The sequence below is a fragment of the Passer montanus genome, unplaced genomic scaffold (assembly GCF_014805655.1).
Source record: "Passer montanus isolate IOZ18808 unplaced genomic scaffold, ASM1480565v1 scaffold7, whole genome shotgun sequence".
NCBI lineage: Eukaryota > Metazoa > Chordata > Aves > Passeriformes > Passeridae > Passer > Passer montanus.
The window spans coordinates 13,306,499-13,334,145 of NW_024372147.1; the positions used below are offsets into that span (position 1 = coordinate 13,306,499).

General features: G+C 37.7%; 1 protein-coding gene across 8 annotated transcripts in view; it reads right to left on the reverse strand.

Annotated features, from left to right (window-relative positions):
- Nucleotides 1–27,647, reverse strand: part of SMARCA2 (SWI/SNF related, matrix associated, actin dependent regulator of chromatin, subfamily a, member 2) — a 188,388-nt gene that overhangs the window by 150,215 nt on the left and 10,526 nt on the right. For 6 of the 8 annotated variants that reach the window (XM_039729726.1, XM_039729728.1, XM_039729727.1 and 3 more), the window contains exons 2-9: nt 25,226–25,486; nt 20,513–20,636; nt 10,848–11,177; nt 9,820–9,921; nt 8,137–8,386; nt 3,061–3,187; nt 1,625–1,798; nt 1,227–1,400 (exon numbers count right to left, since the gene is read on the reverse strand). In XM_039729726.1, the coding sequence (XP_039585660.1) occupies nt 1,227–1,400; nt 1,625–1,798; nt 3,061–3,187; nt 8,137–8,386; nt 9,820–9,921; nt 10,848–11,177; nt 20,513–20,636; nt 25,226–25,450 (1,506 nt within the window). In that variant the 5' untranslated portion in view covers nt 25,451–25,486. Of the gene's footprint in view, nt 1–1,226; nt 1,401–1,624; nt 1,799–3,060; nt 3,188–8,136; nt 8,387–9,819; nt 9,922–10,847; nt 11,178–20,512; nt 20,637–25,225; nt 25,487–27,647 lie in introns of those variants that run through there. The other 2 variants (XM_039729729.1, XM_039729732.1) reach the window with 2 other exon arrangements.

Sequence of the window (27,647 nt, forward strand, 5' to 3'; positions counted from 1 at the left end):
TTTTATTTTAAAACCAGCTCCTTTTTTGCTAATAATTAACATTTTTACAATCTAGGTTAGACAAGCTGCTGCTGATGATCTCCAATTACAAAGAAGCTCCATAATACTGATTACTATGTAATTTTAAGAAATGCTCTAGGGCCTACACATTTGTTATTCTCTTATGCAAGTTCTTAATTTATACAAGCTTTCATTTCCAAGTTTCTATCGTTATATTTATTTTTTTCTGCATTTCATTTTGTGATTTTTAAAATGAAACTGTTCAGCCCATATTCATGGTGGGAATAGATTCTGGACAGGAACTAGCATTTATATCTGCACCTCTATTAGATACTTGCTGCTTTCTGCCAGCGAGTTACAAAGTAAGCTTGTCAATTTCCTTTCATTCTGTGTTGGTGAAATATTAATAAAATGTTAAGATAGAGCTAACCAATATCTTGAAGAATTTTGTCTACACCAAGTCACTGACATTCTTGTACATATGCACTGATCTTTCTACGGTTTGAATTCCAGAATAATTTTAACTCCTGAAATCTAGGCAGCCCTCCAACTGGTTCCACAGCATTCTGAAGAGACATGATTATACATAAACCCATTTTACTCTGTTCTTAGAATGAAATAACTGATATTGTGAGGGTATAGAGAAGGAAAAACCATTAAATGGTTAAGGAGTATGATTTGAATCATTAAATGGGTAGAACTGACTGCTATCTGTTCTCAAAATACATGTGTTACTATTACTGATTAGGTACTTTCATATGTGGAATCAACTGTATGTAAAAATTGTGGAGTAATGCCATGAACAACTTAATCATCTGGAATCTTCCAAACTATAAACTTAGAAATAAACCGAAGTCCATTATTTGTAAAATGGACCAATAGCTCTGTAATTATACAGAACAGTTAATATATGAAGTTAATAAGATTAAGTCGCTGTTACTCAGAAGGGGCTGTGCTAAGTTTTCATGCTAGTAAAAACCACCAAGATATTTCTATACAAAAATCTTAAAAAAGAAGGAGCTGTAGGTTAATTTCAATAGTATCACATTATCGTTAACAGAAATACACATAAGAAAATGTAGTAGTTTTGGACTTGTACTTTTTTCATTACTGAGTACTTCACAAAGAAAACACATGGGCGTGGCTGAGGTAATATATATGCAGTTTAAAAGGAAACAGTACATAACTTTAACTAAAATAACCACCTTCTTTCCTCTGCTTCTTACCATTAGTCTCCTCATTCTTTCTTTCTCAATTCTCTCCGTTTCTTTTTTCTGCTCACGTTCAGTGTTGGCATGCCAAGTTGCCACAGCTTTAGAAAGTTTCTGAATTTTCCCAGCAACTGACCGGTGGTACTCTTTAAAATCTTTAGCATGCTGCAATATGCTATTCAGGTATTCCTAGAAAGAGAATCAAGTTAGTGCAGGCACTCTGACCTAGCAAGGATATGAAATCAGGAATGTAGGAGTTCTGATCTTACAGTCTTCCAATTACTTATCACAGCACTTGGAGTTTTTTTATTAGAAAAACTCCAAAGGTAAATAACATATGTAAAATAGAACATTTGCACAGCAAAGCAAGGTGCATTCCTGTCATGGGGCAAACACCTATTAAGTTAAAATACCTGGTGCTTCTGCCTACGCTTCCTCTCCTGTTCTATCTTCTGCTGTTTCTCAAGCTTTTCTGTCATACGAGCCTCTCTTAAAGTCTGCCGCTTGCTTCGTTTGTAGGCTTTGGAGTTCAGTGCTGTCTCCAGTGTCGTGTCACGACGCATACAGGCTACTACCTCTTGTCTTAACTACCAGAGGAGGAGGGAGGAAAAGACAAACACTCAAAAAAATATAATAGCTCTTAATAAAACAACTCTAAACACTGTCCTGGCAGAGTAGAAAAGTAAACAGTTCAAAATATATTAGTCTCCTCTTCCCTTTTCATTATAATTCTGAAAAGATACAGCATTGATACAGTTGCAACAGCTATATCTGTTACCCTAAACAAAACTTTAACCTTCAGAATGGTCAAAAGCATTAATTACTTTTAATCATAATTTCTTCCCTCTTTACAAGATGCTGTAACAACCATCCTGCTTCAGCAAAAGGGGCCAGCCAAGACATTACACCATCAAAATAAAAAGCAAATGAACCACATACATAACACATTTTCTACTGCTGGACCTAAACATAACTGACAATTTGTTTCACTGCCAGCTGTACAGAAGACAGGTGGGAGAGGTAAACCTTAAGAACAGTATTGCCACAGTCCCAGCAGTAGAGCAGGGAGAGCCTGCTGCTTTTCATCTGACCTCTGACAAAAGTTCATTATAAAGGATGCCAAGGGTAGAAAGGAAGGAAGACTTGGACACCACGGCACAACTCCTGCCAAGGCTTTTGTCAGGAAGAATTTTGCTTGACCTGCCAAATCACATCTTTGTTCTTCCAAACTAGCTGCAAAAGCCAATGGCAAGTGGCCCATAACAGTCTAGCAGTTTGATTCCTTTTCTGAAACTAATTTGCAGATACAGGCACTCATCATTCAACTTATATTTTATGTATGATCCTGTTGTGTTTCATTTTCAAAGTCTATAGCACAGTGGAAATACCAAAAACAAATGACAGAGAAATACCACACAAAACACCAACACACAACTTTTATTAAAACAAGGGGACTTGTGGAAATACTAAATATGTCCAGAACGAGGTATTTGTTCAGAAGGTCTGTGCTGAAAATCAGCTTGCAGTCTGTCCAAAACTTATTTTGTCTTTGTACCAATGTCATGTACATTTCAAAAGACACAGTTCTATGGTCACATTCTACACTGGAAGATAAATCAAGGAACAAAAGTAACCCCTGCACATTTTTATTAACAAAATTTTTAAAAAATAAAAAAAAAAATCGAACATTTCCATGACTTGCTTATGGTTACGAGTTGGTTATGTCAGCTCTCACACATGATCTCTTACACTTTGCACTAACCCAAAATCTCTTTCCAGTTTACTCTTTGCTGCATGAACATATGTGCTGTGACTGTTATGAAAATTTTCCTCAAGTAAATGGCATTACCTGGCGTTGGAAATTCAGTAACCTAAGTGCCTTCAACTCCACTGTAGCTTTGGTCCGCAGATCAGGGGGCAGAGAACCAGGCAAGTTCTCCAGTTCCTGGATTCTGTGAGCAATTCGAGCTTGAAGTCTACAAAACCAGAAAACTGGGTAAGACACCACAAGAAATCTATAAGGCATTGCCAAAATAATATAGTAAAAATAATCAGTTTAACTCAGGCATTTACTTGTCTTTTTCTGGTTTTTTGTGAACTAAGAGGCTTTTGCAGAGTTGACACTGACTATCTTTTTCCACTTTGAAAATAAATTATCAAGTGATCAAAATGTCCCTTGGCTTTTCTTTTCAATTAGAACCAGATATGTGAAAATAAACTTGGGAATTCTATTTTACACATACTATTCAGGATTCTGCTTTCAAGCTTCTTTGATGGGTATTATTTTTATGTAGTGTAGTCAGTAATGACATAGACCATACTTGCCTTATTATCTGGAATTCTATTTCATTATTTTATTGACAAAGTAAGTTTGTTTATGAAGTATTCACAGCTATATAGCTGCTACTGCAAATCGAATTCTATTTCACTCTTCCTTTAGAAACTCATTTTGTATTCATTTGGAAATTAAAGATAGAGAGAGAGAGGGGGACTAATAGACAGAACTTGATTTTTTCTGATTTTAATATTACCAGAAGAATTCTAAAGTTCCTGGAACAACAAATAGGATGTAATGCTGCATTACTGCAGAAGACTATATTTTTATCTTTAAGACAGTAAAAAATTGAAGCAGAATTAGGTAAGTAATGTTTGTTGTACAGGCTGAAAAGCAAATCAAGAAGAGTTACTTCTTAACTAGAAAAAGTTTCATTAAAAGCTGAAAATACTTGTCTCAGTCCAGAAAAGTTCATTATTCCTGCAGAAAAAGTCTTCATTCAGAAAATGACACTGCCTTATTTTGCTATTTCCAGTTTATATACCACACTAAAAAAAAGCTCACATTTTGCACAACTGGGCACTCCAGTTAGTAAGAAGATATTTTAGTTCACCTAAGGATATAAAACCTTCAGAATACAGCGGTTTCTTGGAGAGATGTACTAGCTAGTGCACATTCCTACAAGAAAGCAGCCAAGCTGTTCTAAATCATAAAATCATATGCTCTACCTGCCACTTACCCCCACATGGATGCAATTCTGCATCACAACAATTATTTTTAATTCTTTTTCCCTTCCCAAATAGCTGCAGTGTGTCTCCTGAAACTATCACCTACAAAACTCCAGTTACAGCCAAACCCCAGTTTCCCTGACTTTAATGAAACCTTAAGGGAGCAGTCACAACCTTTCCAAACCTTTCTTCTGAATTGTGAACTGAATATTGAACATATTTTCAAATTCTTTTTACCTTCTTGCTAGCAATGAACATTCCTTCTCTTACTATACATGCAGATGAATTAATGTAGGTGCTCCCTGACATGGTTTTAGATAACTAACGCTAAAAGTCGCTTCCAATGATGAAATGCTGACTTCTTAGTTCTGTCAGAATTGGGTTTTTTCTTTCACTTCAGGTATAAAACATATAAAAGTACTTGCTGTCATAAAAGTTTACACAACAGAAGTTCAAGCAATTGCCAAAGGTGGGTTTTGGTCTCTGGATTTCTATCATCAAAATTTGCAATTAAAATCCAAATATACATGTTTCTTGAGATATGTCTAAACATAATCAGAACTCAGTATGCTTATTATGTACCAACATCACATTATGCAGTCCCCTCCCATATAACACTCATTTCAATGGTAACAATTTTTTTTCAATTTGAGCTTACAAAAAAATCAGATCAGAAATGAATTCACATGAAATTTTATTGCTAAATTATACAGCAGATGAGTCAATCCAGGATAATTTTCCTTCAACTATTTTCCTTCAACTGTTTTCCTTCATATGTTGAAATACACTGAGTTACAAACAATGACAGTTCAAGGCTTTGGTGGGTGATTGGCCTTCCTTTAACAACCCAGAGGGAAGGAACAGAAACAAAAACATCAGTATTTCTAAGTCAGTAGAGATATTACTCAGAAAACTCTTATTGTAACTCAGATCAGTTCTCTATTTAAAAAAATGTCCAGAAAAATAGAATTTGAAATAGTAAAAGAAAATCTACAGCACCTGTAAGGAAGAATAAAGAAAATGACAACCAGATAGGTTACATATGAACAAAAAAAAAAAAGTTTTGAGGTTTAATTTCATACTTTCCTAGAAGTACTATTTCTATGTATTCTCTATGGTACTAACAGAGTAACGGTAATGTTTTCTTCAGTAGTCAGCAGGATTTTTTAAAGAATTCCAACTCAAGTAAATGGAAGAACTGGTTGAGCTATCTCTCATCACTGCCACCTTCTAGTCTTTAAAGGATGTGACCAGGTTTGCTGTACTGCTCTTATTTTCATGGAACAATGCTAAAAGCTGTTAGGTAAAGACAATCCAAGGAAAAATGTTTCCTAGATCTTTTCACAATCACCTGAAGTATATAATCTCACCATTTAAAGGATGTAATAAATTAATCTTTGCAGTTCAGCAATCTACCTTCATGCAGAAAATGGCCACTGAATGTATGCAGATCTCTTTGCAAAATAAGCAATGCACACCCATTCCTCATTAACTTGGGTCAGCAGCAGAGCATATAGTTGTACAATCAAACCTATCTGGCACAGATGTCAGGCAGTAAAGATATCTAAGAAAATACTTTGCAGATAACAAAAAGAAACCACGTACAACCTGCAGGAGATTTCCAAGTGTACTATTTTTTAGTGTGCAATGAGGGTGAAAAAGCCTTTCAACATAATAAAACAACTTTAAATTATAGGCATTATTATCATTAAGACAGCTATTCAGTGAGATTAAAAAGCAGCACTTTATTTTGAAGAAAGCATTAAGGAGAGTTTTATATAAATGTGTATTGGATTTACATGGCTAGGTATTGCTAGCAGGAGGGCTACAGTACTGACTTTTGTGAGAAGCTGTCAGAAGTTTTCCTATGTCCAGCAGAGCCAATGCCAGCCACACCCAGGACAGACCCCTCCACTGGTCAAGGCTGAGCCAATCAAAAATGGTGGTAATGTCTCTGTGACAGCAGATTTAAGAAGCTGGGGGTGAGCGGGGAAGAAGTTACTGGGCAGATGTAATTGTGGCTACAGGAGAGCAGTGTGAGAACCTGTGAGAGGAACAACTCTGCAGACACAAAGATCAGTGGAGAAGGAGGGGCAGCAGGCAGCAGAGCTGAGATCCTCCGCAGCCCACGGTGAGACAGCTGTGCACCATGGGGGACCACAGGGATGCAGAGATCCACCTGGAATTCAAACGGTTTTCAAGATATAATGCTCCTTTATTAAAAGGGTTTAGTGTGAGATCTCAAGAGCCAACTGTTTCATAAAGCTTTCACTAACCTCAGTGTTTTCAGGATACGGATGTTTATTTTGGCTTTTTTCTGCTCCATTTTTATTAAGAAATTGTGAAGATACATTTCTGAATTAAACTTGCCTATATTAAAGCTAAATCTAGCACCATTCAAACCACAGAAGCTGTGAAACTGCTTTTTTCAAAACTTTTGTCTGATGCTACTTACACAGTTTTAACTAATGAAAAGATTTTCAGGAGTTCTACATATTCTGGAACTCAAAGCAAAATTAAACACCAGTAATGTTAAACATCAAAAAGGTTTGGATCTCACATCTCTGTTCTAAGATAAAAATCCCATAAAATATAAAATTCTTCTGCTGGAGAATCCCTATCAAACTTTCATCACACTCTGCCAAGAACATCAGTGAATTTAGAATCTAACATGTTGGATCTGTAACTGGTTCTCTATGTAAGTAAAAGCATCAGCTTTATTTTTTGACACTCCTCACTTTCCTCTGTTTATGAACATTAAGACATAACAGCTTGGCACAAACAGTGAAGTACAGCAGGGCTGAAAACACAGGAACAGTAACAATTTGAGGTTAATTGATGCAGAAAACATTGCATCATACTGGCCATATGATTCCTGGTTGAAGTTAGGATTACAATTCTTCTGTCAGAGTAACTGTGAAATCATAAAACGGTGTGCTCTACAAGCTTCTGAAAAATATACTGGAAAATAGTGATTGCTCATGCTGAAAGAGATACAGCCATTCAGTCCTAGGGTATATACATAAGACTGGCAGAATGATGACACTAATGCCCTGATATAATTAGTTAAGCAATATCTGACACAAAAAGTAACAGCTTTTCTATAATCAAGGCCCGAATTCTGGGCATGGCATCACATCCAAAAGCATGGTGTTTTACCTTCATGAAGCAAAAGTTGTTAAACCAGTCTTCTGTGAGATCACCATCCCTCTTGGCTACTTTCCTCTACAAACCCAAAGTAACAATGCAAGATGCACCATTAAACCAAAACAGGTAATACTCTCAGTGCAATTACTTTCCTCTGACTGATAATCATCAGGAACATATTTTAGTTACAGGTCAAAATCCTTCCTGGCAGACTCTGAAGGTCAGTTACTAAATAGCCTTGATGCTTTGAAGAGTGAAGAAGTCTCTTTCTAACTCCGAAAGAAATGTTCTACCCTATGCTTTGTAACAAGTATACTTCATCACCTAAACAGAACACTCAGGAGGCAATTTTTGAAATTGGTACACTTTTTTCTAATCTTACCTGTGGCTTTCTTATTCTCTCCAGTCCTTGGTAGTCCAGATAAATCCATCATATTCATAAAACGTGATTTTGCTGTGGTTACTAATTCTTCAACCTTTTGGCTGTCTCTGTTCTCTTTTAACTTTCCTTTGTTTATAATACTAAAAACCTTGGGCACAAAATTGGTTTATCTTTACACTTAAACAGTTTCCAGTGATACTGCCAGTATGCTTCACTAGTTCATCACTTAGGGTAGAATGAAATAGTTGTTGGGTTTGATATTTGTGTACTTCTTGGTAATACAGTCTTTCTCTGGAAACTTTGGACCATTATCCCTAAAGTAGCTGATTGCAATGAGTTCCAGTTAAGGATGTGAAAAACAAGAAGCTTTTTAATCTTGTTATTCACCCTTACCTATATTCACGTTCTTGGAGTATTTCAACAGGATCCAGTCCTTGTGGCTTCTGGATAGGGCTGATGCGGTTCTGCTTCTGCTGCAGCTGGACAATTGGTGAAGGTTGTCCAGGTGGGGGCTGTGGTACAGAGGGCCCAGGCATGGTGGCAGCAGGCTGGGCGGCAGCAGGAGCAGGAGAAGGCCTCCCACTAGGGGCTGGCGCTGGAAGCTTTTGTTGTGTACTGGAGACACCCATATCTGGGGCTTGGCCTGAAACATGAACAGTAGTGATTCATAACATGAAATATGGCAAGCAGGAAGAAAATAAAGATGGCTTTCTGAAGACAAGACATTAAGGTAAGGTAAACATTTAAGATCACCAGAAAAGGAACACCAGACTACCCACTGTTTTTTCAAACAGACATACTAAACGCAAGTACATTGCAAGAAATGGCCAAAAGAAAAACAAAACACATACAATTTTATGATGAATGCCATTTCTTTTGCTATTTCTGTGGACTTTTAATTCTAGTGTTACCAAAAATGAAACAGCAGTAGAACTGACTTCCAAATGGAAGACCTCATTCCGCCTCTTGTTCACTATACTTGCACTTAGAAGAAAGCATCTAACCACAACCTGACAACAAGCAGAACTAGGTCTGATTTCAGACCTTTACCAGAACTTGATAACCGTATGAAAATTTTTGCAACTGCATTTAGAAATACCTGCCAGACATAAATAGGTTTTGTTTCACTATGATCTCCTATTAACTTTATTTATTTCAAATATCAGGAACTCAATTATTTCAATCACTTTGAAAAGCAACACCTCAGTTAACATGAAAATAGTACCTGTCATTTACATCACTAAAGGTCACAGACTTTAGAATTTTATTATGACAAGTTACCCAGGCATTCAGATGTTCACAAATTCACTATTAACAGATATTGCTAAAATAAAGATGCCGCTTAATTGTCTCAAGAGTCATAGTCACTTAAGCTAGGGGAAACAACTTCAAAGTACACCTGCAATCTTGTAATCAACCTTTATTCAAAACAACATCCTGAAATATACTATTTGTCATTCACACACCTGCATCAAACTCAAGAAAAGAAACTTGAGCACAAGCTGTAGATTCTGTATGCAGCTACACTGCATTTCGGCTTATAAGAATGAAAAAAAGCAAGCCCATCAAAAGCCTCTATGCAACCTCAGTTCTCAGGGAATCTGGGAAGTTGAATTACTGTGCAATGAATGACAGATATATGTGAAGACATGGGGGAAAAAGCTGCAGTGTTAATTTGATTTCAAAGATTGCACTGATCCTTCAAAGCAATTTGATTTCAAAACAACAAAACATACAGAAGGAAACAGTGTAATTCTACCATGATTCGAAAACTTTTGTTTACATAGCAAAGGTGAAAGACAAGCTTGCTCCAATTAAGCATACTCAGAACATAACTTATTAAGTTTTATGTGTGCTCCTCAGAAAACGTACAGTTTTCATTCTGATTGCAAAAAGGTGCTTCATGTTCAGTCTATCTAAAAGCTGCAGTAATTTCATGTGGGTCTCTTACAAATGAATAAAAGGTTAAAATTCTCCTTGATTAAAGTCTTAGACACAGTAGAGGTCGCACTATTTTTCCTGCACAACTTTTTAGCTTTCCTTTTTACTTTTCCCCAGATCTTTTTCCCACTATACCTTCAGTCCACGTTTTAGGGGTAATGGCAGCTGTATGTCCAGGCATCCCTGGTGCAGCCCCTGGTCCAGCAGCAGTGCCACTCATGGCATGTAATCCAATACCTGCAATTTGACAGAGGAAAAAAATTTGCTGAAATGCAAACTATTTCCGAGGTTCAAAAATCATTGTTTTATAGCATGGTAGACTATTCAGACAAGTAGTACTTTTCTTTATTAAGTAAGGATTTAAGTGTTTTTTATTGCTAATACATGTAGCTAATGAAGGTAATACATATACCTAAAGCTAATACATGTAGCTAATGAAGGTAATACATATACCTAAAGCTAATACATGTAGCTAATGAAGGTAATACATATACCTAAAATCATGTATTTGCATGAAAAATCATTTGCATGAAAAAACCCAACTTAATTGGTAGCAAAGCCATAGCCACCAAAATGAAGTGAACAGTTACATTATAAACCCTAAGAAACAGTATCTTAACCCTTGATTTTAACACAAATGGAAGTGTCCAGAAACTAATAGGTTCAGGGAATTTAATATAAGAGTTTTCTTAGGAACAAAATGTGCTTGCTTACCTCACTGCAACATCACCATTGTGAGAAAAAAGTAAGCACACTTCCTTTTTCTTATGTTTTGCACTTAACAGCACACTATATGTGGTTTATTTAGAACAACCTAAATAATCACTCAACTCAATCCTGATTATTTACTTTCCTGAATAAGAGGAGACTGAAAATTCACCGTAAGAAAAACAAGGGGAATTGCTACCAGTAAAGTACAATTAACATTCAAAATTGTCAAACATACCAGGACAGACACAGTATTACACAGTGAAATAACTTCTATTTCAGTTATTAGTATACTATTTTGACAATATCCTATTAATAACAGATGTGCTTTATGTACTTGCTCAGGCTTAATACAGTCCCAAATTACAGCCCTGCACAGCACCCATTTCTTAATCCATCACAGGTAGAACTTTGAGAATTACCTGAGCAATGACTCTTACCAAAGATTCACTTACCAGATTGCCTGTTGAAGGCACTGGGAGGCTGCTGCTGTTGAATGCCAGGCAGGGTTCTCTTGCCCTGGACAGCAAGCTGGAGGTTTTCTGGTAGGGGCTGACCCCTAGCCAGCATTTTGTATGCCAGAATCTGAGCCCGCAGCTGATGCAGCTGGGCAGGGCTGAAAGGGGAAGGCCCTCTGTTAGGCTGACTCATAACTTGTGGATCTCCTGCTATAATGGGTCCTGGTTGGCTGGGAGTCATCTGAGGTGGTGTTGGACCTCCTCCAGACATTGGACTGGACACATGCTCTGGTGCTCCTAGTGGAGATGGGTGTGGAGACATATAACCTAGAACAGGTAGAAGAATCATAAAGTTACCACTCTGCTAGTAAAATTTGAATTTCATCCAATTTTTTAACAGTACATAAAGTATAGAAGTGTCTCTCTCAGGTCTGGATAGCTGTAGCACTTTCTGCAAAAACAAAAGTGCAATCCAAAGTTCGCTGGGATATCAAGATAGCCTCAGAAGCTCTTCTTTGAGAAGAACTACAGTTATTTAGTGCAATAATTCCTAAACATAACAATTACCTGCATATTTGGAGTAAGACAAACTAAAACATGAAATACAATAGAGATGCCTGGGGATATAGTGTTATTTACTAGAACTATGGAAAAATGTTTCATTGTAGAACATATGCAGTGAACTACACCTAGTTTATAGCTTAACAGTATAAGTTTGTTTTGAGGCACGCACATCAAGTAATATCCATTCACTTCTACAGGCCCTCTTTGCCAACACTCACCAACATACAGAAGTAGAAATAAATTGTATTCACTTTCCATGCAACTACTCTTTAGTTTATACAGATTAAAGGTTTGAGCCAAAGTATGTCCAATACCTTTTGCCATCTTGATGCTCAACAACTCGGAACATCAACTGCAAGCACAAAAATCACCATCTGAAGAAGCTGCTGAAGACTATGTCAAGAGCAACCACAGTTCTGAAATGAACAGTGCTTGTATCTTATTACACCACTTGAAAATGCAGTGGTTTTAATTCTGAATACTAATTACACCTATAACATATTTTCTTGAGCTCCAAAAAGCACAATAGACAGCTAGTTTTTGAGGATTTTATCCACCAAGAGTGAAAAAGAGACTTTGCTCTGGTACTGTGGAACACAAATAATCTTCTCACAAATTGGAAAAGTCTAAAATAAATTCATAAAAATCTAAAAATCTTCTGGCTCATTTTCATGTTCATAAGGCTAAGATCATAACTCCAAGATCGTGGTACAGTCCATGATTCTGTGGCACCCAATCTACTCTACTCCCAATTTTCCTGTCACTTCGAAGTGAAACTACATCTATTTCATCTATATGTAGTACAGAGCACAGAAGAAATTTTGCTTGCTCTTTAGCTTCACTGCTCTTACTGACCCTTCAGTAAAGGCAACATAGGCAAAACCTCAAAGTAGTCTCCACTTCTCATTCTCAACTCTGGGATAACAGGATTTTTAAGTCACTAGAACTTAAACTAGTGAAGAGATAGAGTGCCAAAGAACTGAAATTTGTGCTCAACTTAAATAACGGTTGTAAATGTATGAGACAGAAGAAAAAGAAGAAAGGATTTCAGTTCTCCTGAAAAAAACCAAACCAAACCAATACAAAACAAAATGACATAGAAGTACAGTGGGGAAAAGGGGATTTGTGATAGGAAAAGACCAGACAAGACAGAAACAGACCAGGTTCAAACTAAAGAGGATGACAACAAGAGAAGAAGATGATTTTGCAAAGAATAAGAGAAGGAAGAAGTTCAAAGAAAAGGAAGAAAGAGACATTAAAAAGTTAGAACTACTGGAGCTATATACTAATTCAATATAAAAATTGTCTATACATGCCTTGTTGGTGATAAAAAGTATGATAAATAACTCAAGTTTACTTCACTTATCCATAGTCTTCCACTAACTTACTTTTATATCTTTATTACTTTAAAAGAAGAGGGAATCTACAAATCCCTGTTGCTGAGCACACTACTTAAAAAAAATACCCATCATACCACAACAAAACAAAAAAACATGCAACTGCATTACGGTTTATACTATAAAGTGAAGTTTATTGCAATATTTATCCATTATTACATTTCTAAATCTCAGGTTTTACTTTAAATGGCACCTAACTGGAATGACATTGTTTTCTGTACTGCTTTTGAAAAAATAGTTTCTGTCCCTCCTCAAGTTATACTGCCCAAGTTATAAATTCCTAAATGACTGATAGATTTCAGACTCAAGATCTTGAAATGCATCTGGACTACAAAGTTTAGTACAGTGGTCTAAGATGCTGAGTATTTGTTTTCAGTACTGACAGTTCAAGCTGCCAAGTCTGTGGTAAGTTTTGCAAAAAGTTTTCAAAAGCCAACATTTTTTGATCTTTTCAATTCCAAAATATTTATTACTTAGAGATTCTCTCTTCCTCCAAGTCCTCTGCATTAGCATTTTTAACAATGGAAAACTGTGCTTGACAAGAAGAATGTAATAAAAATTTCCATAACGTCAGGAAAGAACAAAATCCTTCCAAACTTCTTGTAAAGATGTTAAAACGTGGCATTTACACAATGCAAATTTTGTGATCATATATGAAAATCTTTGTTTGAAGCGTGAAAACTTTCATATTATGAGAGTGACAAAAGACACAGCCACAAGCCTCTCCTAATATTTATACTACTTGCTTTTTTCCTATCTTATTACACATAGACTCTAACACAGATAAGCACACACGTGAGAACATCCCCTAAAATTGAATTTACCCACCATACAAGGACAATAGTAACCTACAGTTCTGAACTGAGAATACCAGGAAAGGGAGGCCAAACAACCCTGTCTATTATTTTAAACTGTGGCAATTTCTAAGCTTTATCAGGTTTCTCCAGATTTTGTCTGTCTGAGCTCTGAAAACCTCAAATGACGGTGACTCCTAATCACTCTGATCCTGAATTTCCTTTCTTGTCTGTCTTTCCCATAATTCTTCAATGGGTCATAGAAGAGGCTGCATCAGAAACCCTTCTCAAGTTTTCCTAACTGTATGCATAATCAGAAACATATTTAATCCCACTTTGGTATCAACTTGTTCAGCAAAAATACAACACAGCACATCATAAACAACATATATTCTTTACAGTATTAACATTGGAAGAAATCCTAGTTCTAACACTTCTCCAAGTACTATTGAAGGGCAGTGTGTGCACAATGTTTCTGCTTTAACTGCTTTTTGTTTCACTTCAGACAACAGAAACAGTAACATCTTTCTTTTCTGTTTTAAAGCTGAAAAACCAGAGAGTTAAAAATTTAGACCCCTTTTTTGCCACTTTTAATGCTATAATGAAATGGAAAGAACACCTACAAATGAATTCAAAAACCTAGTAAAGATACAGAAGAAATCAAAGTTTTAGCAGTCCAAACACTGGAATTTTCAACAGAGGTATTGAACTGCCACTAAAATTTAGTAAGTCTTAAACAATGAAAGTGTCTGAGGAACATATAGGTCACATCTTTATGCTAAAACCAACAGCAAAGTTATATTTGTACTTAAGAATGTGACTGTAAGAAAATTTTTAGATTTGGAAGATATAGACTGGATTGAAGAAATATAGCTGTGTAACTCACTGAACTATCACTTCAGTCATCAATTGAAGTTAGTTTAAAAAACAAAGAAAAAAGAATCAGGTACATCTTCACAACACACCGTACAAAAGCACGGTGTTTTGAAACACAGTGAAAAGTATGTCCATGTCAGATTGAGGCTACAAACTTTCCTAAGGCAAGCAAAACATAAAATTTCTATCTCAGTAGTGTGGTCAGGGTGAACACCAGTTCTTGTGAAACTGAAAAAAGAAGAAAGAGAGGTGATGTGTGCAACTAATTTAAAACTAGGACTGCAGAAATAAAATTGTTGAGAGGTCTTACAGTGGCAGGCAGATTAATAAGGTGGCAGGTCTTTTCCCATCTAAAGTCTGAATGAATTTAGAAGAGGAAGTGCAACTAATTTAAGAACAGTAGTGACAAAGAACATTACCTGTGAAGTATTAGTGATTTCTAGAAGTTAAAAAATTGTGTGTCTTTTTAAGTTCAACAAATACTGCATGACTAATAAAAAGTAATATAGATCAAGTCCTAGAATTCCAAATTCCTTCAGCTTCCATGTTTCCACTTATAAACAGCAAGAAAAGACATCCAAACAATTCAAACTGGCCTGTATTTCACTGCTGTATCACAGTAACTTCATTTAATTTTTACAAATCACATAAAAACACATAAATTGTTTATTCCAGTCCATTTACATACTTTTATTAATTTTTACAAGTATTTTATTTTATATAAATAATTGGCTTGTCTTTCCATTTTCTATCCAATCCCCTTCAAAAGTCAATTCTAACCATGATTTTGACCTGTTGGATAACTGTTTAAGAGCTTAACTATTTACAGTAAATTTCACACTCCTCATATAAACACTGAAGAATTCACCCACAGTACACTCAGTGCCAGAAGACAGTTTCTAACCAAATTCAAAATCAGCAACATGTAGTAAGCTTACTATTTAAACAGTTAAATATGAAGTTTGAGCAATGTATTTTCCACTCACTTAATCTGTTAGCATCAAAGCAAAGGCATTAAGACTAAACAGGGACATCATTGTACATAAGTTCAACAAAAGAGAATCTGTCACCAAAACTAGCCAGGAATGTTACCCTTTCTCCAATTCATTAGTAAGACTGGAAGGAGCAATTGCTGAGGAGAAAGATACCAACTCGTAGTATTTCAGATTTCTGAAAATCATGCTATTGCAGTACGCAATAAAAATGTGATGATCTGTCTGAGCTAGTAAAACATTCTTTCTCCATGACTCACATCTCACTGAGCACCAGTAAAAAAATAAACGCAGAAACTAAATAATAAAGTTGCATACCTTAACTTAGTAATTACTGTTGGTTAAAAAAAAAAATGCAAAAATCTCAGAACAGTAATTACCATACAACCAGTGAAGAGGCACTTAAGTAAAATGACACAGTTCTTGCAGATTTAGCTTTCAAATGTTTCTGACTTGCTCATCATTCATTTCACCTCAGAAAAGGATAGTTAATTATTTCTTAACATAAGAATAATTACTTCTGAAATTCTGTATCAACTTTCTCTTGTTCATTCACAACTGTATGCTTGATTTACATAACCATATCTACAACTGCATCTGCAGTTGCCAATTTACTTCTAATTTATCATCCACATTTTAAGCATGTATTTTATAAAAAATCTTGCTTTTTTACTTAGATACAAGCTTTTGCAAGACTTCTCTCTTTTACTAAAATTACTAAAAAGAACTAGAATGACTACTATTGTAACATCTAACATTTAAGCGAAATCTCATTTTGTGATCACTTCCCATTGTAAACTGCATACAGAAAGACAACAGCCTATGCATTCATCACAACTATTCCACCAACTACTCCACTATTCCATTTCTAAGTACTGAAGCATTTTATGAAGACTAATCCACCTTGCCATTGTCAAAAAATTTAAGGACATTGTTTCCCCCTCTAGCTACCAATCCTTCTCAGAATCTTGGAGCCTGTGAATAGACAGATTTCTATCAATAAGGGACCATTACAGCTACAATAGTCTACCTAGTTTTTCCAAAATAGACCAGGGACTCTTGACCTCTAAACAAACTTCTCCCTTTGGTCTATGGGACAGATGATAAAGACATCCAGTGCTGATTTAGCTTTTGTATGATACAAAACCTACAAATACTTGGGAATCCTTGTTCCAAAGGCTAAGTATCCTCATTAAGTAAGATACAGCTATTTAAACACATTTTGAATTCAAACAGTTTGCAGGTAGATTTGCAGGTACCAAACTATACTGCTGCTTTTTTTTTCCCCCCCCTTTAAAGGCTCCATCAATTACAAACCCTTTTACTGTCTGGGAATGTGCCGACTAATCAAGGATTCTTTTAATTGTCTTGTCAGATAAATTAAAAAATGGAGCTTAACATTCTCCAGGATAAAACAAACACACTCTCCTCAGCAGTATAGACTGCTTTTTATGATGCAGTTTATACTACTACACAGGAAACTATTTCACTCCTAGACATACATTGTTCTTGACTGTGGTAAAATCTACACTAGAAAAATAAGTACATTCTTCTCAGATTCTGATCAGCCTTTGCAACCGATTCATTTATTATTCACTGCTAAACCTCTGTGTTATATATAATTTATATATATATAAAACCTCTGTGTTATATATATATATAATCTGACTTTAATATTTTTTCCAGATCACGAATAGCTTGAACAGCACTGAACCAAAACAGACTTCTGAAAGACTAGGAAAATCCGCAATTGGATGACCATCTTGTAGTTACAAGTTTATAATCTCTCATTTAATTATCGTAATATATTGAATGCAGATTATATTGATTTTACTTAGTGATGTCCTTGTCTTAAATCACAGTATCATACAGTAACAAGCCAAGAAATTTTTATCACTCACGCAGACAAGGTTGTGTGAACAGAGAAGCCCCATACATGGGCTGAGTGAGTTTTTCCTGACAAGTGTACAAATACTGTATCATACCTGTTGACATTTTAATGAAGGAATTTAGCTTATGATCTCCACAAAAAATGACAGACTAGTTTGACTAGTATATAAAAATAATATAATAGTATGATATTTACATAATAGTAAATTTGTCAGCCTAAAGGCTGACTTTATGCAATTCACGTGGACTCGGACAAGCTCAAGAAGTTTGACAACGTGAACTTCATGAGGTTTAACAAGTCCAAGTGCAAGGTTCTGCACAAGGCTTGAGACAAACCCCAGTATCAATACATACTGGGGAATGAAGGGGTTGAGAGCAGCCCTGCTGAGAAGGGCTTGGGGATACCAGTGGACAAGAAATTTGACATGACCAGTCATTGTGTGGTCACAGCCCAGAGAGTCACACATGTCCTGGGCTGCATCCAGAGAAGTGTGGGCAGCAGGGCCAGGGAGGGGATTCTGCCCCTCTGCTCTGCTCTGCTGCGACCCCACCTGCAGGGCTGCATCAGCTCTGGGGTCACAGCACAGGAAGGACATGGACCTGCTGGAGAAAGTCCAACAGGAAGCCACAAAGATGATCAGAGGGATGGTCCAGCTCTCCTGTGAGGACAGGCTGAGAGAGTAGGGGTTGTTCCCTCTGAGAAAGGTAGGTTCCAGGGAGACCTTTTTGTGGCTTTTCAATACTTGAAGGAGGCTTAAAAGAAAGCTGGAAAGATACTTTTTAAAAGGACTGTAATCACAGGACAAGGGGGAATAATTTTAGTCAATAAATTCAGCATAGTTGTAAGGAAGACTTTTTTTAATGAGAGTGGTGAAACTCTGGCCAAATTGCTGAGAACAGCTGGTAGACACCCCATCCCTCGAAACATTCACTTTCAGTGGGGCACTGAACAACTCTAAACAACACTGGGGTTCTGATCTAGTTGAATATGTCCCTGTTCACTGCAAAAGGGTTGGACAGAATGACTTTTAAAGGTCCTCATCCAACCCAAACCATACTATGTTTCTACGACTCTGTGATTTTTCCAGAAAACTGTTCTCGGTGGTCTGAATTATAGACAACATCATGAAGAATTAAAAGAGAGACAATTTTTGTTGTATCTACAACAAAATTTAATGATACATGGCCATTCTCCCTAAGCTTTCAAAATAAGGGGGAAATTTAGGGCAATTCCTTTCCTGGAGTTTTGGACTTATTCAGCTACTTTCCCTCAAATGCCCCCCAAAAATATCAATTAGTGGATACTTATCTACTTCAACTTGAGGACTACAAACAATAAGCCATGGAAAAACCAGACCTAGAACTAATGAGGTATCATTTCTACTTGACACTTATATTGTTAAAAATGGTACACAACTGGGTACTGTAAGCTCAACTATCAGACATCTATGAGGAAGTGAATGTCATAGTAAGCCTTGGTTTCTACCATACCAACTGAAGATTCTGTCAGGACTTTAAGAGTTACCAGGCATCCTTCCATGGATTCTCAAAGAAGTCATACTGTTCTTCTGCCATGAGTGTAGGCACGGATAAACTCTCTTTAACACTATATATTTCCACAAAATTTGTAAAAACACATATGCTACTTTCTCCAATGTCATGGGAAATCAGACAAAAATATCTAATAACTTGACAAGCTATCCAGGAACCTGGTTTTCTACCCTGGACCTCTACACTAATGGCAAAAACCTACAAGTCTAGTAGATAGGACTTTGCTCAGCAGGCATCAGAACAGCATCAAGTGCCGTCACCACTTTTTTGTGGAAAAGACAGTTGTGTAAGAACAAAAAAAAAAAAAAAGGGAGACATAGAAGCAATGAAAGCTAAAACAGTCCTCTGTAATGTCAAAGAAAGTATCTGGAATATTAGAACATCTGGAGATTTTTTTGACCACTTCTTTTAAAAGCCTGCTCCACTTCATAACTCCAGTAATCTCTGTTTACATTGTAATAGTTGCTGGCATACAAAAAAAAAGGAGAGTAGCAATCTGTAGTCTCTATCCTGACAAAGTTACTATTAATACAATCAATCATCTTTTTACAGTGCAAAATAACCTGGAAATCTGACCTGAGGCAGTATAGAAAAGGAGAAAATAACTCAGAAGCTACTTGTATTTGAAGCATTTGCAATCTATGCTCCTGTATTTTCAGTACATAATGTATTAACTGTCCCATCTTCATCTCTAGACCAAATGCTCTGTTCATTTCATCCCAAGAAAAAAAAGTGTCCTCTAAATGCAAAGACAAGCAAAATCTCGCAGATGATCATGCTTACATTTTGTTGATATGAACAAAAGAGGAAGTTTTACCTGATGAAGCACTTGTCTCTACAAAGTCAGTTCTATTTTACTTAATTGATAGTGAAAGATTTAATGGAAAAACATTACTTTCTAATTGTCTAGGTCCCAGACTGGGATTCAGATGGCAAGCTGCAGGCTAGAGTTTCAGTCACATACCACTGAAATGCACAAAGAAGTTCAGGACCACTTCCTAATAAATCTGTACAGAGTATGTCACACCAAGAGCCTAGTGTCATTTGGGATTCTTCAGAAGTAATTTTAAAATAATTAAGCATGCAATGTAGAAACCCTGCCTGCTGTTGAACTTATTAATACTAGCAGATGTTTCCAGTTAAACCTTCAAAATACCACGGTCATAGAATGCACATCCTTTTATATTCCAACCTACAGGACACAAAGAAGGCACGTAGTGATGCGGTAAAAAGAGTTTCTATCTTCTGGCATAAAAACATTGGAAAGCACTTTGATCACCACTTGATGGTTAGAAATCATAGTAAAATGTATTTAAAGTAGATAAGATAAGATAAGAAGTTGGTAGGTTTTTTCTTTAAAGATGCAAACTGAAATCTGTGATAGACTTGCCCCAGGCACAGACTTGAACCTTAGCTTTTCTCCATATATGCCTAATGGATACTCCAGAAAGCAAAGGGTTTCAGCTACTTGCCTTGCCCTGATCAGCTTTTCCACACAAAGCTGAAGGGAAATAACTGGCAAACTGTTTTATAGAACTACAGACTCTTTGTGGAACACGAGGTACCAAAATCATAGAGCATGCATAGTATGGATAAACCTTGGCTATGTTGGTCCATTGGACTCTGAGGTGGACCCATTCCAGGATGAGGAGGTCGCATACTCTTCATGGAGCCACAATGAACATCTTCAACCATTCCTTTTTCATGCAAGCCATCAATAGACTGTGAAAACAAAATAAGTATTTAGAGAGAGATAGTATATAAATCCACTATAAAAACATTAATGACTAACTTAAAATCTAAACAAATACATGAAAAGGAAAATCTTCTTTCAGTAGTCATTCAAAATAAAAAAAAACAAAACAGGAACCTCTGAACATGTCTACTGATGTTGCATGCTGTTACTTCCAGGACCATGACAGAACTACTTTGATTCTCAGTATGTCTATCTGGTACCCAATAATATGTGAAATGGGAAACCATTTGCCTTCTCTTTTAATGGAACATTTGAGTGAACAACTAACATATTTAGTAAAAACTACTGTATTTCTGAAGAATTTTTTCTCTCCCTCAAATTTTATCTCACTCAACAAAACCAGTAATATTCCCCATGACACCACTCTACTTATTCCACAGTCAACAATCATTTACAGTACACCCCATTACAAATTCACAAAAGAAGAGATTATGCATCAGGTTATAATTAAATGGAAGAGAAAATAAACCAAGAGTTCATAGTACTTCATCCATCCCCCAAATGAGCACCATTCAACTTAACAACCTACAATGCTGTCATAACCGGAAGTTAAGCAGCTCAAATCATGCAGTCTGGCTAGTGCATAAGATAACAGAAGGCTGTATCATAGCATCTTGAGATGGAAGGAACCTTGAGATGGAAGGAACCTCAAAGATCATCAAGTTCCAAATCCACTGCAGTGGCAATCTCCAGACCAGGCTGCTCTGAGTCCCATCCAAAATCACCCTGAACACCTCCAGTGAAGGGACATCAACAGCTACTGCAGGCAACCTGTTCTAATGCCTCACTACCTTCACAAAAAAGATTTCTTCCTAGTATCTAATCCAAACCTCCTGTATTTCACTTGGAAACCATTCCCCCTTTTACCTGTCCTTGTAAAAAGTATTTCTACATCTTTTTTGCAGACTCCCTCCACATACTGGAAGGCTGCAATGAGGTCACTTCAAAGCCGCCTCTTCTCTAGGCTGAACAAACCCAGTCCTCTCAGCATTTCCTAACAGACAAGGTGCTCCATCCCTCTATCAGCTTGGTGGCCTCCTCTGGACTCACTCCAACAGGTCCACGTCCTTCCTGTGCTGGGACCCAAGAGCTGCTGCAGCCCTGCAGGTGGGGTCTCAGCAGAGCAGAGGGGCAGAATCCCCTCCCTGGCCCTGCTGCCCACCCTGCTCTGGATGCAGCCCAGCACACGTGTGGCTCTCTGGGCTGGGAGTGCCCATGGCTGGCTCATGTCCAGCCTCTCACCCACCAGCACCCCAAGCCCTTCTCAGCAGGGCTGCTCTCCATCTTTTCATCCTCAGCCTGGGCTGATAACAGGAGCTGCCCCAACCCAGATGCAGTACCTTGCAGCACCTTGTTAAAACACTTAAGATACCCATGGACCCACTTCGCAAGCTTGTCCAGGTGTCTCTGGATAGCATTCCAACCTTCAGACATTGTCTGCATCACTCAGGTTGGTATCATCTGCAAACCTGCTCAGTCCCCTTGCCTATGTCATTAATGAAGACATCAAGTAGCACTGGTCCCAATATAGTGGCACTGGTGTCCATCAGGACTCTGAGCCATTGACCACTACCATCCTGGTGTGACTATCCAACCATTTTCTTGTCAATCTAACAGTCCACTCATCAAAACCATCTCTCTCAATCTAGAAAGGAGTGTTGTGGGGGACTGTGTCAGAGGCTTTATCAATTCAGACCACGTAACCTCGATCTGCCTCAGAGGACCTTCTATGTGGATGTAAAAGAAAAGTAAGATTAGGGCAAGAAAGGTAGCAATGCTTTCTTTTAACATCTTTCATCTTCCAAGTATTTCTTCCACACAATTCTCTGAGGCTATTACAGTTTGTCCATTTAGCAGTATCCCTGACAGACTTCTTAAGTATTCCTTCTTAAGCATAACTGTGATGCATCCAGGATACACTTCAGTAAAATCTGGACATGCATTTTGCTGGAAATTTAATTAATAGTCCTTAAGAAACCAGCAAGAAATGCAGTTAATTTATTGCTTCTGTCAAAACTGCATTGTGTAAACTAACAGTAAATTTTCCCTTGAAAAGGTCTTCTGGTTACTAAGTGAATACACAATCTTTAATTTTCATAATAACAGTTCTTAAGTAAACATACTTTAGGAATTATGACTTATTAATATAAATTTGTTTCAATCAGTGTTTTAGCTATTGATTGATCCTTTAGATTTTTTAAAGCTTTCTGCATTGTATTATCATTTTTAAGCTAGTCATACAGAATGAAGTTGCTTCACTTAAGCGTGTGAATTTTAAAAGGAAGAGCTACATGCCAGTACATACATGAGTATCCCACAAAGCAATTGCATAACTGGGACACTTCTGGTGCACTCCCCCATTTTTACTGCATTAAAAAATAGTGTTATGACATATCATGGCTTGAAAGTCAGGATATTTTATATAGCACTAAGCAAAACGAAGATGTTTATTTGGTCCAGCTGAAGCTGGCTGACCAGTTTTTTAATTTCACTGAACAACAATGCAGTAAGATTTGCAAAATAATCTAGAGGCACCCCTCTACAGCATTTCTTAGACCCTTCCAACAGTTATCCCAATATAGTCTTTCTGGAGTTGCAGAGATAAACAGACACAAAACCTCATCTAGACTGAAAATTAAGTAAGATTTTATTTCATTTCTTCTTTTTTTCACCTGTATCAGCTCAACAGACCCATTCTCTAGGTTAATCACACACATGTGAAGACAAGCTGGAACCTCTGAAGTAGAAACCTAAATGACAACAGCAAGCCTGCTGCTAGTAAAATAAAGATTTGTGACATTACAGTCTTTATTCCAATATCAGAATCAAGGTATAGAAAAGGTAGAGTAATTTACTGTAACTATACTGAATGATCATCTTTGAACTGGATATCCAGACTCTTTGTGGCACATTTTTCAAAATATTTCAATGCCACCTCAATGGGAGAATTTCTGCTCCGGCTCACAGAACCTTGTGAGATGCTCTCTGAAGTCCCTGAAAGAAAGTTGTGGGATGGCATTTGTTGGTTTGTTTCTGACTATACCATAGCACTGATTGCCTGATATAACAGTGTAACAGGATATATCAATTAAAAACATTATGTGTAAAGCATTCAGCCATTCTATGGAAAATTCCTGGTGCCACCTTCTCCTTCTACAGGTACAAGAAAAAATCAAAAGGAGTGAAGGACATTAGAACCCTGGCTATGAAAACTGGTGACAGAGCTCTGAAAAGCTGGGCTGTAACTGACCCCACAAACAAAAAAATGCCAACTGCAAATGTCTAATCTGGCTAACAGCTAAATCAGATACCTCAAGGTTCAAATGCAAAGGTTATAGTTACCGCACATACTGACATCTCAGAGATTACAACAGGTCAATGCAAATGGAAAGCTGGATCACAGCCTCCTCCACTTCAGCTAGTCTTTGTGTCATTAAAATATTTTTAGTTCTTCATGTAAAATATGGTAATGTCATGTCCCTATTGATTAGATATTCTTTCAACAAATGAAACTGATCCATATGTGAGAGTGTCAAAATGAAGACATCATTTCAAGAGGAAAATTAAAACACATTTCTATTACTTTAAAACAGTTTTTTATTGTAATTTTTTCTCCATGTGCATCTAACAATTCCCAGTGGAATTAACAATAGCTGCCAAAATGTTTTCAATATCTTGGCTCTGTAAGCTGCTACTACATATTTCTAAGTAGAACATCAGTGCAATCAAAATTATTCTGGGTTCTAAATCTCTGGTATACAACCAAACAAAAATGACAATACATAAAGAGACTGTACTCAAAAAGGAATTTCCATACAGGCAAATATTTCCTCAAAGCAATAAACATTAATGACAGTCTAAGCACACACAGTCTAAGCACACATAATCTAACTTTAAGTGTATAACAATAACTACAGAAGTACAATTACTGACATGTTCTACATGACATGTCATCATATGTCATATGTTTTATATTCCTTTGTAAGATGGAGTCCTTATAAAGTAATTGAAAGCCATGTTTTTTAACCACATTTACAATATGGAAGAGTAAACAAATCTGTAATACAAATCCTTTAAGGTGGATTAAGTTTGTTTTGGATTTTTTTTCAAGAAAAAGAACAATAATTTCATTCAAAATTAAAAACCACCCCAGAAAAAACACAGGCTACATCCAAACAGACAAGAAGAAGAAAGAGAAAAAAAGTGCTTAGAATGGTGTGCCTTGAAGTTTTAACACCATCATTCTTTTTTTTCCCCCAGTAGCATGTGTCTTACTGAAAAGTAAAATTTACAAATTAACATCTCCAAACTACGAGCTATACTCCAAAGCAGTCTACTAACAAGGAACAAGGAAGTTAATCTTGTTAACTAAACAAGTGTTTAATCTGATACATGAATAATCTTTAGTAATAAAGAAAGAAGTAAGAGTGTAGTTGAAGTTCTGCAGGTGATGTGTAATAGCAGTTAAGCAGGTCTAAATGTAGAGTTTAAGTAACTCTTTTCACCAGTGGAGAGAACTCTAGAGAAAAAAGGTTCACTTGTAATAAACTATTACCTTATGCATTTGATGCATGCCTTCCTGTGGATAATCTGTAGGCCCCATTGACGGCATGGGATGTGGGACACTGGGCGGACCAGGACTTGGCCCCATCATGCTGTGAACGGAGCCAGGAGATGGCCCTGGTCCTGGACTAGGTCCCAGAATCGGTCCAGGTGAAGGTCCTGGTCCAGGGGAAGGACCAGGATGAGGCATGGCGCCAGGGTCTGTAGGCGTGGACATCTATTTTCTGTCTCCTTTTCAATTAGCAGAATAGCTCTAATAACAAAAACAGAAACAAAACAAAAACAAAACCACAATTGCTATGTGACATTAGGGGCATGGCAAAAAAATTAATAAAATCAATTGTTACATACACACACATGTACATAAATACACATGCAAGCTGTCACCAGCAGAAAATGCTTACACAGTCCTTAATGTTGCCCATTAGCTTGATCATCCTTCTAAAAGCCCACTAGAAAGATAAGATCCTGATAATGTGATCAATTTCTGGACATTTGTATGGTACCCACAGAACAAAGCAGCTAGTGCACTATGAGAAACATCTACCAGAAGAACAGGTGAACTGACTTGCTATCAGCAGATGTGTCATGTGGGCCAAGCACAGCACAGTAGTTACTAAGAGCAGGAAACAGAGTAGGGCACCTCTGTAACCTATATGTTAAAAAATCTTTCCCTTACCAGCTATGACTAGCCTGAAATTTGTACTTGTAAAATCTACAGTAATACAGTGAAAACATTAAAAGGATTATTAAGACTATTTTCAAAACTTTTTTTTCACTTGGTTGAGAGCACTAAGACACACGTGGAGCCACCAGCCTGCCCTGCAGTGGCTGAGTGGGCACAGGCAGAGCCAGTAATGACAGCGACAGGCTGGAACACGGCTTCACTGCCCCCAACCACCCCTTGCCGAGGCAAACAGCTCCAGTGTGGAGCCATGGACTACTGCAGTGAGCAGGTCTGGAGCCAGCGGAACCACAGGATAGCACTGACACCCACCTGGGACTGGCAGCTTGCTCTAGAGTAGCCGACCAAGTGTGAGCGCAGCCAGCAAGGACAGCAGCTGCTCCAACTCTCTCAAAGGGGGTCCTAGTGAACCTGACCAGGGCACACTGGCTGCACTCCCATACGACCATTTGGGAGCAGCCAACAGAGGCAGAGACTGTTGAAGAAGAAGGGAGTTCTCTTATTAGTGAATGCTCCCTCAGGTTTTCTGACATGTCACAGACTCATTCCCCCTGAGCTCACTGCACCAGCCACGTCAGAAGCCTTCAGCTAGCTAGACTACCCATTGGTAGATGAAGCTCTTCAGGACTCAGGCTGCCAGGAGCGCCTGATGCCTCTCCGTAAGGCTGGGGCTGACCGTCACTCCTGTCACAGAAGATGTATTACTGTAAGTGAGCTGTCGGCAGGATAAGGAGCCATGGGTGAAGTGAACAGCCTGTGCAGTACTTGTGAGAATGATTAAGAGATTGACAGGCTATTCTCAATGAGTTTCACAAGTCTCAAACCTCCACTGAAGAGAAGATGCAAGCGGACTCAGAACCCTACCAAGAAGGAAGGCAGAGGTCTCTTGAAAACAAACACTGGAAGCTGGCCACTGGCCATACTAGGCAGAACACTCTTCCTCCCGAAAACTTGAAGACAACAAACAGAACTGGTACCATTTACAAGAAGTATGATGCCCTGGAACGGGAAGGACAGTCAACTGATGAGGTAGACAAAGGTCCTTCTGGGATGGGGGAACCATCAGGAGCAAGACAGCCTGCCACCCTCATCACAACTGCCCCTATTAATTAAAAGGGAAGGGTAGTTGATACAGGTGACTCCCTTCCTAAGGGAAGTTTGCTGTGCAGACCAGACCCAAGCCACAGGTACGACTGCTGCTTCCCAGGGTACGTGGTTCTGAAAATGGATGTCATCAGCACAATCTGTGGGGTTTTTTGGCTTGTCTTTTGTTTTTTTGTTTTTTTTTTTTTTTTTTAATCACAGCATGGTCTGTACAACAGTTCATGTACTGATACCTGAAGCAACGTACTTTCTGCAGAGTGGAAAAAGGTACTACAAGAGGTAGCAGGGCTCATTGGCAGAGCTTTGAACCAGACTGGAAGGCAGGAAGGGATAAAACCAGGCTTCCTAGTGATAAGCAATCGGATGGCACACCAGAACTTGAGGAAGAGAGATCACTCTATCTGCTCCACAAGGTGTAGACTACAATGAACTACTAGCATGAGAAAGAAGCAAGGGGAAGCTTTGGCCCAGTGCCAGAAATATGACATCACTGACATAAACAAAACTCAGTGGGACTGGTGCGCCATGCTGGAGGCTTACAGGCTCTTCAGGTGGGATAGGCAGGGCAGGTGAAGTACGGGTTTATAACAGAAGGACAAGAATGCATGGCGTTTACAACCAGCGA